General features: G+C 36.2%; 1 protein-coding gene across 1 annotated transcript; it reads left to right on the top strand.

Moving 5' to 3' along the window:
* The first annotated feature begins 10,802 nt into the window (after positions 1 to 10,802).
* Positions 10,803 to 13,616, top strand: LOC106660922. Its single transcript, XM_014383977.1, has 3 exons — positions 10,803 to 11,045; positions 11,146 to 11,251; positions 11,594 to 13,616. Exons 2-3 carry the CDS (start codon positions 11,209 to 11,211, stop codon positions 13,522 to 13,524), a joined length of 1,974 nt encoding a protein of 657 aa, XP_014239463.1. The 5' UTR covers positions 10,803 to 11,045; positions 11,146 to 11,208; the 3' UTR covers positions 13,525 to 13,616.
* Positions 13,617 to 14,636: the final 1,020 nt, after the last annotated feature.

Here is a 14,636-nt window from a genome sequence, read left to right as displayed (position 1 = left end):
TACCTCACTATAGAATATTACCGAATTCACTTCTAATGAGTGACGGGCGGTAACGAAGGCTCGAATAGGGGTACGATCATCATGTACACCATTTTTACTGCTGACCTACCTTACATCACAAACCGTAATTACAACCAGACGATAACTCCTACCCTACTACTTACCTAAGCTGGCTCAAACTCCTCGAGTTTGAAAAGTACGAAAAGAGAAAAACAAAAATAGGAAAACTGCACACAGAATTTATTTACATAGGAAAATATATGTGTTTTCCATGTCAACTCAAGTTAGACGATAGTATACTGGAATCACCACGCAAGATTAAAACAGCAGACTACAACGAAGAAATCCAGTATCTCCCTGTAGGTTGAGATGGGGAGATGATGTCAGAGTGAATCGAAGTCACAACAGCTCAAGTGGTAAACAGCGGCGTATTTAGCCGAAGGTCGTGGGTTCGAATCCCTCTCGTGGCGCTAAATTTTTAATTTCAGCCAAAACCTTACATAAAAAGGGTAAGCAATTTGGTCAATAGACCACTAAATATAATGGATATCTTCCTAAAGTTTCATTCCTAACCTTTTTAGAATATTCCATCGAGATCCATATTCCTTCACAATATTATGGTCTGGACTGAACCCAGAGGACACATTTTGAAAACCGGTCAACTTTTCAGCAATTGGCAAAGAAAATGGTTCTTGCTATCATTTTTTCTTTGTTTTTTTCTTTCTTTTTTCTTCCTTTTTTTTCTTCTTTCTCGTTTCTTCCAAAACTTCCGCTCAAAATGGTGAAATGTTGAAACACTCATGGTAGTCAAAAATGTAGGAAGTTAGACCAAGACAAATTGAAACGTATTTTATTTACGTGTTCAACTGGAATTTATAAAAAGTTAAACATCCCAGTCAGCAATTCATCCTAATAAAGAAATTGGTTTTCTTCTATAAAATAAATATTATTTTTTATTTATAATAAATAAAAATATATATATTTATGAGGGTTCGCAACAGCAGGGTCATATAAACCCTCAGTGTGCCGGTGTTTTTGAAAAAAAGCCCATATGTATGTCGGTCCAAATGCAGGACCGCTGGATTCGAACCTGGGACCTTTACCTTACAGTGTCAACGCCAAAACTGACGCGCCAGTAAATGCTATTACTAGGAAATATTATTTTATGACATCTTGATACACAGTATAATCATTAGTTTAATTAGATAATTGAAGAATTTTGAAACATTGAGAAAAATATCTTATTTTGTTGCTATGTCTGGTTTCAAAGTGTGGCATTATAATAAACTCACCTTAAGACTTCGTCATTTGCTTTCAAACTTCCATTGGAAACAAGCTTATTAGCTGTGGCTTTTATTAAGTATTGCTGCAGTAATATAGACAACTGGAACGATCTCAATAACGGTGTAAAATAATGAAGTATCCGTTCTACATGGGACGATGACGCGATAGATCTCTGTGAAACGGAACGAACAGGGCAAAATTAGGACGCCGATGGGACAACCTTCACTAATCGTCGAATTCATTAAACCCTGGCACGGAGGAAAAAACGCTAACGGGGTTGAATATTATATGGATCATCCCCCGGGTTTTTTTTACTCCAGACCATCTTGTGCGCGGGGCAACATATGTCGGGCGGGGCGCGCGCCCTACAAGGCGAAACTTGAAAATAGGTGGGTCAAGGGCGCCGCAATGACAGCCAGAAATCTAATTGTGACACGTGTACAAATGAAAGGGTTGCGGAAGACAAACGGCCAATTAGAACGATTAGGAATACAGACCGGACGATCAGTGCCGGGAAAAATATCTCTGGAAGAGAGAAGAAACATTTAACTCTTGTTCAATTGTTTGTGAAACATCGTTTATGTGATCAAATGTTCATTCCTGGTCCGTCAACTTTCACTGGTCGACATTTCGCCATTTTCGATAGCCTGAAATGTTAAAAACAAACGAATGACCGAAAAATCAGAAGAAAATGGAAACCAGGATGAAGTACAACCAGCCGTCAGATAACTACATGATGGCACTAAGCTTAGAAAAGAATTTAAAATCATTATTCAACAAGAATTAATTAGTTTTCATTTGACCTTAGTTGTACAATCCGGTGTTATTTTTTGTGTAAAGAAGCCGGCCAAAAGTTTGATTAAATTTGACAACTTTTCGAATTTAGTACTTTAGCTCTTTTGAAAGATCCGATTGAGGGTTTATCTGCACTAAGTATTAATCACAGGACGATGACCAAATAAAAGACATATCGATGGGAGTTCGATTCGAAGTCGAAAAATTTATTTCTGAGACGTAAGCGAGAATATGACCAGGATGATAAAGTATTATCAGTCTGAGGACAATTGCCCGAAGTTCATATAAAAGTAGTTATTTTTCAAATATATTTAGAGTTCTGGCACATGGATTTTGTATTGTACTGTATAGTAAAACTGGGCGATTCGCCCCTTTTTGCCCTGTTCCTCTGTTGATCTATTCGTCTGGAATAGGTTGAATAAACAGTTTACAACAAAAGAAACGAATAAGAAATGTAAAAGGTCCTGAAATTAGTAGATCCACAAAAGCCAAAACTGTCCGATTCGCCGTTTTTTGCCATTTTCCACTGTCTTCGCTATTTTTTGTATATTATATGATCTATTCGTTTGGAATAGGCAGAATAAATACTTTATAAGAAAACAAACGAATAAGAAATGTGAAAAGTCATGAAATTAGCAGATCCGCAAAAACAAAAAGAGCGATTCGCAGCTTTTTTCCATTTTCCACTGTTTTCGCTATTTTATGTATACTATATGATCTATTCGTTTGGAATAGGTAGAATAAGGAGTTTACAACAAAAGAAATGTAAAAATCATGAAATTAGCAGCTCAACAAAACAAAAACTAGGCGATTCGCCCTTTGTTCCTATTTTCCCCTGTTACCGATATTTTCTTATATCATAAGATCTATTCGTTAGGAATACGCTGAATAAACAGTTTATAACAAAAGAAACGAATAAGAAATGTAAAAAGGGCTAAAATTAGCAGATCCACAAAAACCAAAACTAGGCAATTCCCTCCCTCTTTTTTGGGATTTTCCACTGTTTTCGTTATTTTATGTATATCATAAGATCTATTCTTTTGGAATAGGCTAAATAAACATTTTATAACAAAACAAAGGAATAAGAAATGTAAAAAGTCATGAAATTAGCAGATCCACAAAAGCCAAAACTGGGCGACTCGCCCTTTTTTGCCATTTTCAACTGTTTTCGCTATTTTATGTATACTATACGTTCTATTCACCATTTCATTTATCTAGAATTTTAAAAAAACGTGTAGCCAAGTTGTCAAACCATAATGTCGAGATGAGTATCCACAAATGATGACCAAAAGGTCCTTTCGATGGGGGCGTAATCGCCATTTTACGTAACTTAGAAAATTTATGACCGAAAAATCAAAACAAGAATACGCCGACCACCATCATCGAGAAAAAAGTTTAGCAGATGTAGCTCGATTTCTGAAAGTGGTCTGGCTCTTTGAGGTGTTGGGATGACGGGAGTATCCGTCCGCACCGGGTCAGGCAGACCTAGGAAAAGAGAAGTAAAAGACGGTAGAAACAAGCGTTCGGTTGCATAGATCGCGACCTTATGCTCAAAACATACACACAACTAACACTATGATGGCCGTGGAGTTATGAGATAACATAAAGGCAATTATGAGAAAATGAGATTGCGTACTATCAGATACAGTATAGAATGATTCTGCGATTGCAGAAAAAGTTTTCGTAATTTTTGCGGTTTGGTTACCAACTTTGTATTTGAAGAAATCAAGAGTATGTATTCCGCCTTTAATGACAGACAGTTCCTGTTGCATCATTTAAAGACCCGTACCGAGTTCGTTTCAGTTGAAAATGGAGTGAAGCGAAGGTTGTAGGATAAGTTTGTGATGTCGCCAAATTTTTTCACCTTTTGAGAAAGAACATGATCTAACAAAGTTCACGAATTTTATGACCAATGGCATATGCTCAGCTTTAAACTGCACTTGAAACAACTTGTCATGAGCAAATTAACCAATAATGAGTAAACGTCATATGTTTTAATCATTTCGTCATGATTTTAAATATATTTTGAGGAGAAAGTGCCTGTTTGATTACGATCAATCATGATGTGACGAAAATATGTTCTTCGAGACGTGTATTACAAAAGATATTAGGGGTATTCACGATGTTTCTAAGATGTTAACTCGTGTTAACTCGAATAGAGAAATGTCCTGTAAGCCCCCTTCTTTTTTTATCATGTTAAACGTTAATTTTCCCATAATGCTGCGCGTGGCGATTGGTAGAACCAAAAATAAAGCTATAACCGTCCTTGATGGCTTGTTGTTGTTTGTTTTGGTTTTCTTTTGTGTTAAATTGTAAGATGCCAGAAGTTCATAAAAAAGAAAAATTAATTAACTCTTTCATTCAAAATCCTATCTGTGCATTCGACAAGTACTAACAAATGACACGCTTCAATTCGTGCCGGCATACCTAACCTGTATCCTAACGTCTAACAGCCTACAACTTTATAGGTATATATGTATCTATTATGAATGAGGACAGGTCAGAAATTAACAAAAGAAATGTATTGGTTTGATTTAATTACTGCGTATTTAAGAATAAAAATAGTGTAAACAAAAAACAACTGTTAAATTCATGGCTGCCATTGGTTACCTACGCCCTTAACGGATAGGAATGTGACTACATTTTAGACCTAACACCTAACATTGGTTCTGGCCTGTTAGATCGAGTAATGTTAAATACCCGATTTTTACAAGTCTACGTCAACATTTTTCTCGATCTAACAGGACCTTACAGACTTAGACTTAACAGGGTTAACACAAAGATCGTGAATACCCCTATTGTCCTCTTTTAGTTTACATTGTTTGAATCCAGTCGTTCGCAAGGAAACAATTACTAACTTTTTACAGATGATTCTTCCCTCCCTCAATCAACTGAATTGAATTCTGGGCAGAAATGAAAGAATCGGAGAGCAATCAAGTCGGGATGAAGTCGCGCAATATTAATGCCGTGTGGGAACGGTGTGTCCGTTTCTGAGCCCTAATAAAGGGCTCTTTTGTCTTCGTTAAACGCCCTGCACGCCCTTTGTGCCAGGACAAAGGGCCGCCCGTTGAAAAGGGGAAACCTCCGGCGAAGATTCGTCATAACACCCCTGATGGAGCGGTGGCCGAACAGAAACAAACGATTACATGGGCCGATTTTTTTAACCAGTGAACGACGGTCGAAAATGAATTGCTGACCAATTAATGCCTTGACTTAAATTTGCCTGTTGGTTGTCTACTGGGTGATGTACGTTTAAATTTGTCGTCACCGATCATTTTGATCTGCTTTTCCTCTAGGCACAATAACGGAAACTATTAGCAATTTTTGATTCTCCACCCAAAAATCGAATGATTGATTTTTAAAATAATACTATATAAATTCTATAAGTATTGATTGATATCTCACCATAAACTAACGAGCTAGCTAACCCTGTGAGAATTATTCGAAAATCGTGAGATGCGGTCTGGTGTGACGTAGGTTTCAGAAAACATTTTCTTTATCGTGCCAACATTTCGATCTTTATTGAGATCATCTTCAGGGTCTGGGATTTACAAACATTGTTTACATTTAACAAATATATGTAGGATAGTTATTCAGATATCGTGAGATGCGGTCGGGTGTGATGTAGGTTTCAGAAAAACATTTTCTTTATCGTGTTTATATTTAAACAAAGTATTTCTACTCACTCAAAGTGTTTGTCTTCTGTGTAATTGTGCCATTCTTGCTTGTCGTGTTGAGAGTGCCAGTGAGATATTGCTGTTTGTTTATATATGTTGGATTTTGAAGGGGTGGGGAAGGAAGTCGGTGTAGAAAAGACATTTTTGTATAAGGCGTCGGCTTCTTTGAGGTGAAAAGAGCCGACGAAAGGAAAAAACGTTGGTAACGTTTCGGCCAGATTATCCTTTCAGGATTATATAGAAGGGGATAAATAGGAAAAGGAAGCTAAATTATTAAAAAATTAGACTATGTAAAAATCTTTGATGTGTGGAATGATGATATATGTATGTTATAGATATTGAATATGATTAATGATATTGGCGTAGCTGCGACTGAGTTTACACGTGTCTGTTCTGTAATTGATGCTGTGTTTATCTCTGTTGATGTACCACCAGACCGCATCTCACGATTTCCTAATAATAAAAAATTAAATTAAAATTATAAAAAATAATTAAATACATAATTATAAATAAATAATAGTTATAATTTAATAATAAATTCGTCAATATAATATTTAATTGTGTTATAATTCCTGCTTTTCGCACGTTGATAATTGTGCGGCATTAAAAACCAGCTTCTCATTAAAATGTTGTGTTCGCGGAGGATCAGCGGATTCTCATTTGCAATTCATGTCGAGAAACGTGGTTGTAGAACTCCTACAACCTGATGATGAGCTATAAACTTGAAATCCGGATGTTGAAAACAACTAACTGTGAGTAGGAACTATCTTTTTAAAAAGAACGAAAGACTGTCGCACATTTTTGTCTAGGAGTGTGAACTAGCCTCACCAATTGCTATCTCTCTCATTCTCTCTCTCTCTCTCTCTCTCTCTCTCTCTCTCTCTCTCTCTCTCCCTCTTTCTCTCTCTCTGTTCCCTGTTTCTTTTTGTCGTTTATATCTGTCTGTCTATCGTCTCTATCAACCTTATCTATCTATCTTCCTACCAATATATCAGACAATATATATTTATCTGAGACGCTAAAAAGATAAAATAATACTTAAAAACTTAAAGATAAAAATACATGAAAGGCCAATATGAGATTTTTTTTATCCAATCGTGGCCCCAACTCTTACGTATACATTGAGGGTATTTTTGTTTTTTATACCTATGCACTTTAGTATTCCAAGCTTTTTATTTTATTTATTGTTCTATTTTGGTAAATGTATAAATAATTTGTTTCTTACAGTGGTTGCACCTTTTGTCGGTTTTCCTAGTTTTTGGATGTTTACAAAACAGTATAACATTAGGATTACCAAATCCATTATATTTAGTGGCCAATTGACCAAATTACCTCTTTCAATTAATTAATCTTTTTATGTAAGGTTTTGGTAGAAATGAAAAAGCTAGTGCCACGAGCGGGATTCGAACCCGCGACCTTCGGCTAAATACGAGAGCTCAATTGGTAGAGCAGAGGTGTATTTAGCTGAAGGTCGTGGTTTCGAATCCCGCTCGTGGCAATAGCTTTTTCATTTCAACCAAAACCTTACATAAAAAGATTAATTAATTGAAATTTGGATTATCTTTGAACAAACAAAAACTAATGATATCGGAAGGGTGATTTTTGTTTATCTACTTTATACTAGTGTCTTTCTGTACGAATTAAAGCGTTTTATTAAATGCGTGTGATTTATATAATTCATCCTATATCTTTTTAAAATATTCTTTTTACGTAATGAAATGACGATTAATCCATTTATTTGAAATACTAATATAAAACATTTATTTGAAAGTTCATAATTTCGTGGAAACATTTCCTATACAGTCTAACAATTTTCAAACTTTGTTTTAATAACTGACGTATTTACTAAATTATGTTAATCAAATATTTAAAACAAATAAAGCCTTTTATTGTATTGTTTTATTAATTGCCTAAGGCATCTATCTTGCTGCCTTTTTCAAATTTTTTATTTATTTATTTTTAAGTATATTGTTTCAAATATGTAAGTGTACTGTTTTGTCATGTTTTTACCTCAATTACTATTATCATTATTAATATGTAAACACTGGATCATAACGTATTTTCTAAATTGAAGGTAAGGGTGAAATATTCCCGATTGTGTACAATTAGACTCAAAATAATAACATTTGCTTATGTGATATCAAAAATTGTCGTTATAAATTAACAATGTTTGTAAATCCCAGGCCCTGAAGAAGATCTCAATAAAGTTCGAAACGTTGGCACGTTAAAGAAAATGTTTTTCTGAAACCTACATCACACCAGACCGCATCTCACGATTTCTGAATAATTATAAATTTATTATTACCTTTAGTAAGAATGTGCTAAAGATGAATCTCCCAAAACAAATCATGTTTGGAGATATTTAAGGTTAAGTATACGAACGTTCGTGACAATACTATTAATTCTGGCTAAACGGATAACTGTCGTGCAATCGTCGGGATGTCACAACATGTCCAACATATGCCACAAGCTGCTAGGATTCACGGCCGATTTGTCCCAAAATGTGGGTCAGAACAGGATCAACCCTTTCATCGGGACGAGGCCGTTGCTGGTCTACGTAAAAAAAAGAATGAAAGAAATCTCTCGTTAATCGATTAGTAGGGATTGCATCCTGTCTGTCTAATCATCGCGCATTTCGACAAAAAATCAGCCCGGGCGATTTAATTAATTGTGGGAGCACTGGGACAGACGACAAAACTTACTCTAATTGTGGGGGCCCGAGGAGAGGGCTTATTAAGTCCGTTGACGGTGGTCCATTGACAGCGGAAGAAGGGGGCGTAATTCCGAAAAGAATGGGAATACCGTTTCTCTTTTAGGCTTACCTGTTTCTCAAAATATAAAAATCTGTTGATTCTTTCATAACTCCCATTAGAATGTTACCAGAATGCTGAAGAAACCATAGAGAAATAGTTTCAGCTAATCCCTCTTTTGACCATTTTGGCATAGTGGACCACCATGAAGATAAACCAACAAATAAAAAAGTAACGTCTGAATTATTCAGTACCTTTCGAGGTATTCGCCGTATCATGAGAACAAAGCTATAAAACAACAACAAAAAACACGATAAAACCGTATTTTAATTTATTCTCAAACCGTTATCCCAGATTTCACACCTTTCCCAGTTTGGGGAAAAAGGCGTTTTGATGGATACGAGTTAATTTGTCGAAAAGGTGCCGACAGGTTGGGCGGATTGTCTTTCCTTCGGCGATTTCACGCAAGTCTCACCCGGCTGTGAACTATGGCTTGAATAAAGCTCTTCCCGAGAATTCCATATTTTTGCCCCTTCCATCTGGCATCATGCAAATCGTATTTTTCAAATAGCTTGAATTTATATTTTAATTTTATACGTTTGTTTATGAAACAATAGGATTAAAACATTTTTGTCTATCTTTTTATGTATCTACTCGGGGACACCAACTCCCCATCTCAACCTTCAACCTTTTCAGAAGATCGAAGTCATGATAGCTCAAGTGGTAGAGCAGTGGCAGCCAAAGGTCGTGGGTTCGAATCCCGCTCGTGGCACTACCTTTTCCATTTCAACCAAATCCTTACATAAAAAGATTAATTAATTGAAAGAAGTCTTTCTTTCTCTCTCTCTCTCTCTCTCTCTCTCTCTCTCTCTCTCTCTGACATTCTTTCTTTTCTTTTTTCTTCTCTCTCTCTCTTTCTATTTTTTCTTCTCTCGCTCTCGCTCACTCTCTCTCTTTTTCTGTTTTTCTTTTTCTCTCTCCCTCTCTTTCTCTATTTCTCTCTCTCACTTCCTCTCTCTCTCTCTCTCTCTCTGACATTCTTTCTTTTCTTTTTTCTTCTCTCTCTCTTTCTATTTTTCCTTCTCTCGCTCACTCTCTCTCTTTTTCTATTTTTCTTTTTCTCTCTTCCTCTCTTTCTCGATTTCTCTCTCTCACTTTCTCTCTCTTCCTTTTTTTCGTGCTCACTCCCTCTACCTATCTATCTATTTACCAATATTCATGGGAAGCCAAGAATTAGATGATAGAAGTAAATAATGGCAAATAATAAAATGTCTTTTCGTCCCTGGAACGTCGCGTTGGCGGGAGTATCGGCGGGTTCACTTTTGCAATTCATGTCGAAAGACGTGGTTGTAGAAATCGTTCAAGCTGATGATGACCTAAGGGCTCGAAATCCGGAGCGTTAGTGTGAGTAGGAACTATGTCCTTTCTAAACCTAACTTGTTTCCGAATTATTTATTTGGTAATTGTATTTTACCTAATATTAGATGAAAATGTATAAAGGTGAGTTGTTTCAATACTAACTAGTAATTTTATTTGCGTATCGATTTTTATAGACTTATAAATTAGTTAAAGACGAGGATTTTTACCCGAGTGCGCTTTTCCAAAATTATTTTAACGTTAGACGTCGTGTTAGGTTGGTGTTATTCGCTTGATATATTTCACACTTCACAGTATTCAAAAGTGTCCACAAAATAATCCGAAGAGAAAAAAGAATTTAAGAAAAAGTTAAATTAATAGTCCAAAGATTCAAAATATAGTCTGAGAAGAAGAAAATTCGATTTAATTAAACAATATCACACAAGGTTCTTTTAAATAGATAATCTAGCTACCCTGGCATTGAACTTAAAGATTTATTTATTTATATTTCATTAATTATTTATTATTTTATTATTTATTTATATATTTTTATTTTATGATGATTTATTTATTTTTCACGGACAAAAATTCATGAAGTATATTCCAAATCTATGTAAAACCTTCTTAAACTTTAGCATATTGGCAGTTAAACCCCATGAATGGGCTTTCTTGTATATTCGTTTTGTAATAATAGCACAATAACACATTTAACTAACGGTCGCATGATTTCACTAATTACCTTATAAAAGATCGGCTCGTTTGAATGAATTATTGTTGTGAATAATTCTAAAAATGTACTCCTCATTAATATTGGTTAATTTGTTTTTCCTATTTAAAGAAAATAATACAAGTTATGTAACTGTTCTAATGCTTTGATCATTTAAAAAATCAAACCCAACGTATTTGTTCAATGCCAAACACAACAATTTTTTTAACAAATTTAAACAGATGGCCCTTTAGTTCGAATAAAAAACAGCAAATTTTTAATTTTATTTCTGTAATTTTAGCTCATAGTACGTAGCGAGACAGTTTTAAGCGAGTTTTGATAAACGACGATTTAGCTAGGGAACGCTACGAATCACGATTTGTTTCTAGGATCTCAAATCTTCGACACGAGTGTCTTGCCAATAAAACCTTGTCGAGCGTAGCTTCATCGAAGAATGAAAGATCTCTGAAACAATAGGTGAGTATTTTTTTACCAAAGTCTGAAGACCGGATCCTGCAGTTTGGCATCTTGCAATCCATTAAAGTACAGCGAGAAAATCAAGACTCTTCCTGTATAGTTTCAGATCGATGAAGCAACTCAGGATGTCTACGAAGGACGGCGGATCGAAAACTGATATTTAATGGATAAAAAGCCGCTCATGGCACCACAATTGCCTCAAATAGGTAAACGGTAGTTGTATCTGTTTTTAAACTTTCGATCCGTTGGTAATGATTCTTCTCACTTTTTTAAACGACAATCTGATGTTTAAAACATATTAGTTCAAAGTGGAGATTAAATAATGAAGTGAGGGCATGTATTGCAATAAGAATGTTCCTTCTTTTTCGACTTATTGCAATTAATGCAATGTAACTAATTGCATTTTGAGTATGTGTGTGTTTTGAATAGCTGTTAGTGTCTTATTTTTGGTGACAATGCTTTTTCAAGTAAAATTCTGTTCACTTAAAGGAATATTTAATACGAATGGTTATTAAGAATTATTATTTTGAGCATTCTTCATTTTGCAGAGAAGAAAAGGTGTACCTGTGCTGTGCCGAAGCCGGCGAGGAATCAGTTGCGAGGACAAGTCTCGAGACAGCTCCAAAAGAATACTGTCTCCGTGCAGGCTTCATCGACGGATCTCAACAGCAGAGACACGAGCAGCTCGCAACACACGTCGCCGAAGAACACTCGGCAAGTCAAGGCCAAAGTGGATACATGGAGGACGCCGTCGTACCAAGAGGAGCAAAAAAAGCGACGGGTGAACATATCGGAAAAGCAGAAGAAGGCGGTCAAAGGGAAAGTGCCCGACGATGACAAATATCTGTGCCGCATAAATGCGGAAAAGATGCTGCAAGAAGTCAACTTCCTCCTCAACATAAGCCAATGCGAACAAAACCATTACACGTCCAAAAAATATCTCAGGACGGTACAGAGGGCGTTGAACAGGAGCATGACAAAAGGGTCATTCTCAAAAAACGTTTCGACCGCCGATCATCAAAACATCTTAAATTTGGTGGAGGAGCCGGTTAGAACGCCATCAATAAATAATATTACGAGTGAGAGGCCGAGTACAATTTCGTACACTTCAAGTTTACCGACTGCTAGTTTATCAGAAATAGAAAATAGTAAAGACACCGAAGGAGGTGACAGTTTTTGCTCGAAAAATGGAACGAGCGATGTGCGCATTTCTCGCGGCTTGGACAGCCGGGCGAAAACTTCAGAAGACGAAGACGTCAATTCGTCGAATGTAAGGACACTCCTGTCCTTTTGGAACCAGAAGTTCGCTAACAGACCGATGACAGTCTGCAATGATATTTACAACCCACAAAGGTACCTGTCTCTAACAAAAAATCGCATCAAATCAGCAGTAAAGCTGAGCTCCGACGGTGTCGCCGAAGAGCACACTCTTAAGCCTTCCGAACTGAAATACCGGCACAAGGGTGCTTCCACCATTGTCGAAGTTTTGAGGCTAAATTCGCGAAAGAACAACGTAAGAAAAACAATTTCGCAGGGTGTTGTAAAGGGAAATAGTTACGACATGGCCGATGGCAGAATGCGCATAATAAGCACTGTTAATGACGATGACAAAATTCTTAATGGAGTAACCATTTCCGACAAAAAGATGAACAGTAAGGAAAAGTTTATCGAGGTTCGCAACTCGCTTTTAAAAAAACAGACTACTTTCAGTAAAGACAGCTTGGTGAACAGGAGGAACAAATGGATTTCAAATTATCTCAAGAGCGTTGACGATTTTAACAAGAAAACTTTAAAGAATAATACCATAAAGAACGTATTTTATACGACACATATGATGAAGAAGGAGAACGTGATCCCTATCGCTTATCCATATTTGTACGTGGTCAAATGTCTTATAGAGTACACTCAAGAGACAGAGAGCTGGAAGTGTCTTTACAAGCCGGATATTTTAAGGCCTATGCCCGCAATGGACCCAATGGATTTCAGCGCTTATGATTACAACCATAAGTATTTGAACTTTCCCGATCGCCGAAAGATGTTACTATCGGACGGAACAGGAGACTGCGGCGTAGACTATAAGATGAACGTCGATAAGATCTCGATTATCACCGGGATCAAGCCCAACGTTCTGAACACGCTGCTCCAGATCACGAACAAAGGTGACAACGTGTACAATCTTACCGAGTCCGATTTGGGCAAGTTGTACGAGATCGGCAACGAGGCGGCTTCGTCTAAAGACTCTTCTTTTAAAGACAAGTTTCTTTACTATCTGGACAACATTGAAAATTCTTTTAGTTCTAGGATAAAGGATGCGTACAACAATACGGTGACGTTATTGTCTTACATCTACCAGATGAAGGAAATGCGGTTCGGCGAGATGGGAAAGCGTCTTCTCCAAAGAGAAAAAGTGCTGTACATCACAATGACGGTTAGCATACTACTTTTAGGCCTTATTATGGTGTTTGCGGCTTCAGTTTGACAACAATCGTTGCGCAGTTTTCGATTCGCCGGCCGTCACTTACCGCAAAGACGAAACTTGACATTTTAAGGTTTAAAGAATGTTATATAGTGCTTGGCCTTTTATTTGTAATATAGGTGTTAAAAATCAATTATAATATGACGATTCCATAGAATTACTATTAGAATTTTTTGCAAATATGGAAAAGGTTATCCAAATCTTTCTTGACACATCTGCATTGCTTGGAGGGTTCTAGTTTTAGTACTTAGAAGTTCGTAGCATTACCACTAAAAATTTTTGTATGTTTAAACTCGTTTAAAACCACCATAAATCAATACTAATTAAATTCTTAAAAAATATTTATCCATTCTGCACACCTGAAAATAAAAATGGCGTACTTTAATGTCCTTAAATTGGTCAATTTGAGAGACAGAACTAACTTTTTGTATTAACGAAGTTTTGCTTTATATTAACAATTTTGTTTATTAAATCCATTATATTTCATGGTCCGATTGACCAACTAACTTCTTTCAATTTATTAATCTTTATGTAAGGTATTGGTTGAAATGAAAAAGTCAGTGTCAGGAGCGGGATTCGAACCCACGATCTTCAGCTATATATGCCGCTGCTCTACCACTTGAGGTATCTTGACTTCGATCCACTCGGACACCAAATTCCCCATCTCAACCGACCTTTCGAATTTTCCCGCCTTTTTGGCATTTTTCAAATGTCGTGTAATCAGGATTCGATTCTCGGCGACAAATGAAATGGCGACGGCGAGGTTTGGTGATGATATACTTCGTTTTACTTATTAAATCCATTATATTTCGTGGTCCGATTGACCTACTAACTTCTTTAAATTAATTAATGTTTATGTAAGGTATTGGTTGAAATAAAAGTCACAATAGATCAAGTTGTAGAGCAGAGGCTTATTTAGCCGAACGTCATGGGTTCGAATCCCGCTCGTGACATTGGCTTTTTCATTTCAACCAGTACCTTACATAAAGATTCATTAACTGAAATTTGGATTATCTTTGAACAAACAAAATCTAATGATATTGGAAGTATTTTTGGAACTAATGATATTAACAAATTTTTGTTTATCTTCTTTATACTAGTATCTTTCTGTACGA

Source organism: Cimex lectularius, unplaced genomic scaffold, assembly GCF_000648675.2.
Source record: "Cimex lectularius strain Harlan isolate CLEC.00 unplaced genomic scaffold, Clec_2.1 scaffold96, whole genome shotgun sequence".
NCBI classification, from domain to species: domain Eukaryota; kingdom Metazoa; phylum Arthropoda; class Insecta; order Hemiptera; family Cimicidae; genus Cimex; species Cimex lectularius.
The sequence above is the reverse complement of the archived record's forward strand: the minus strand, read 5'-3'. Positions and strand labels throughout refer to the sequence as shown.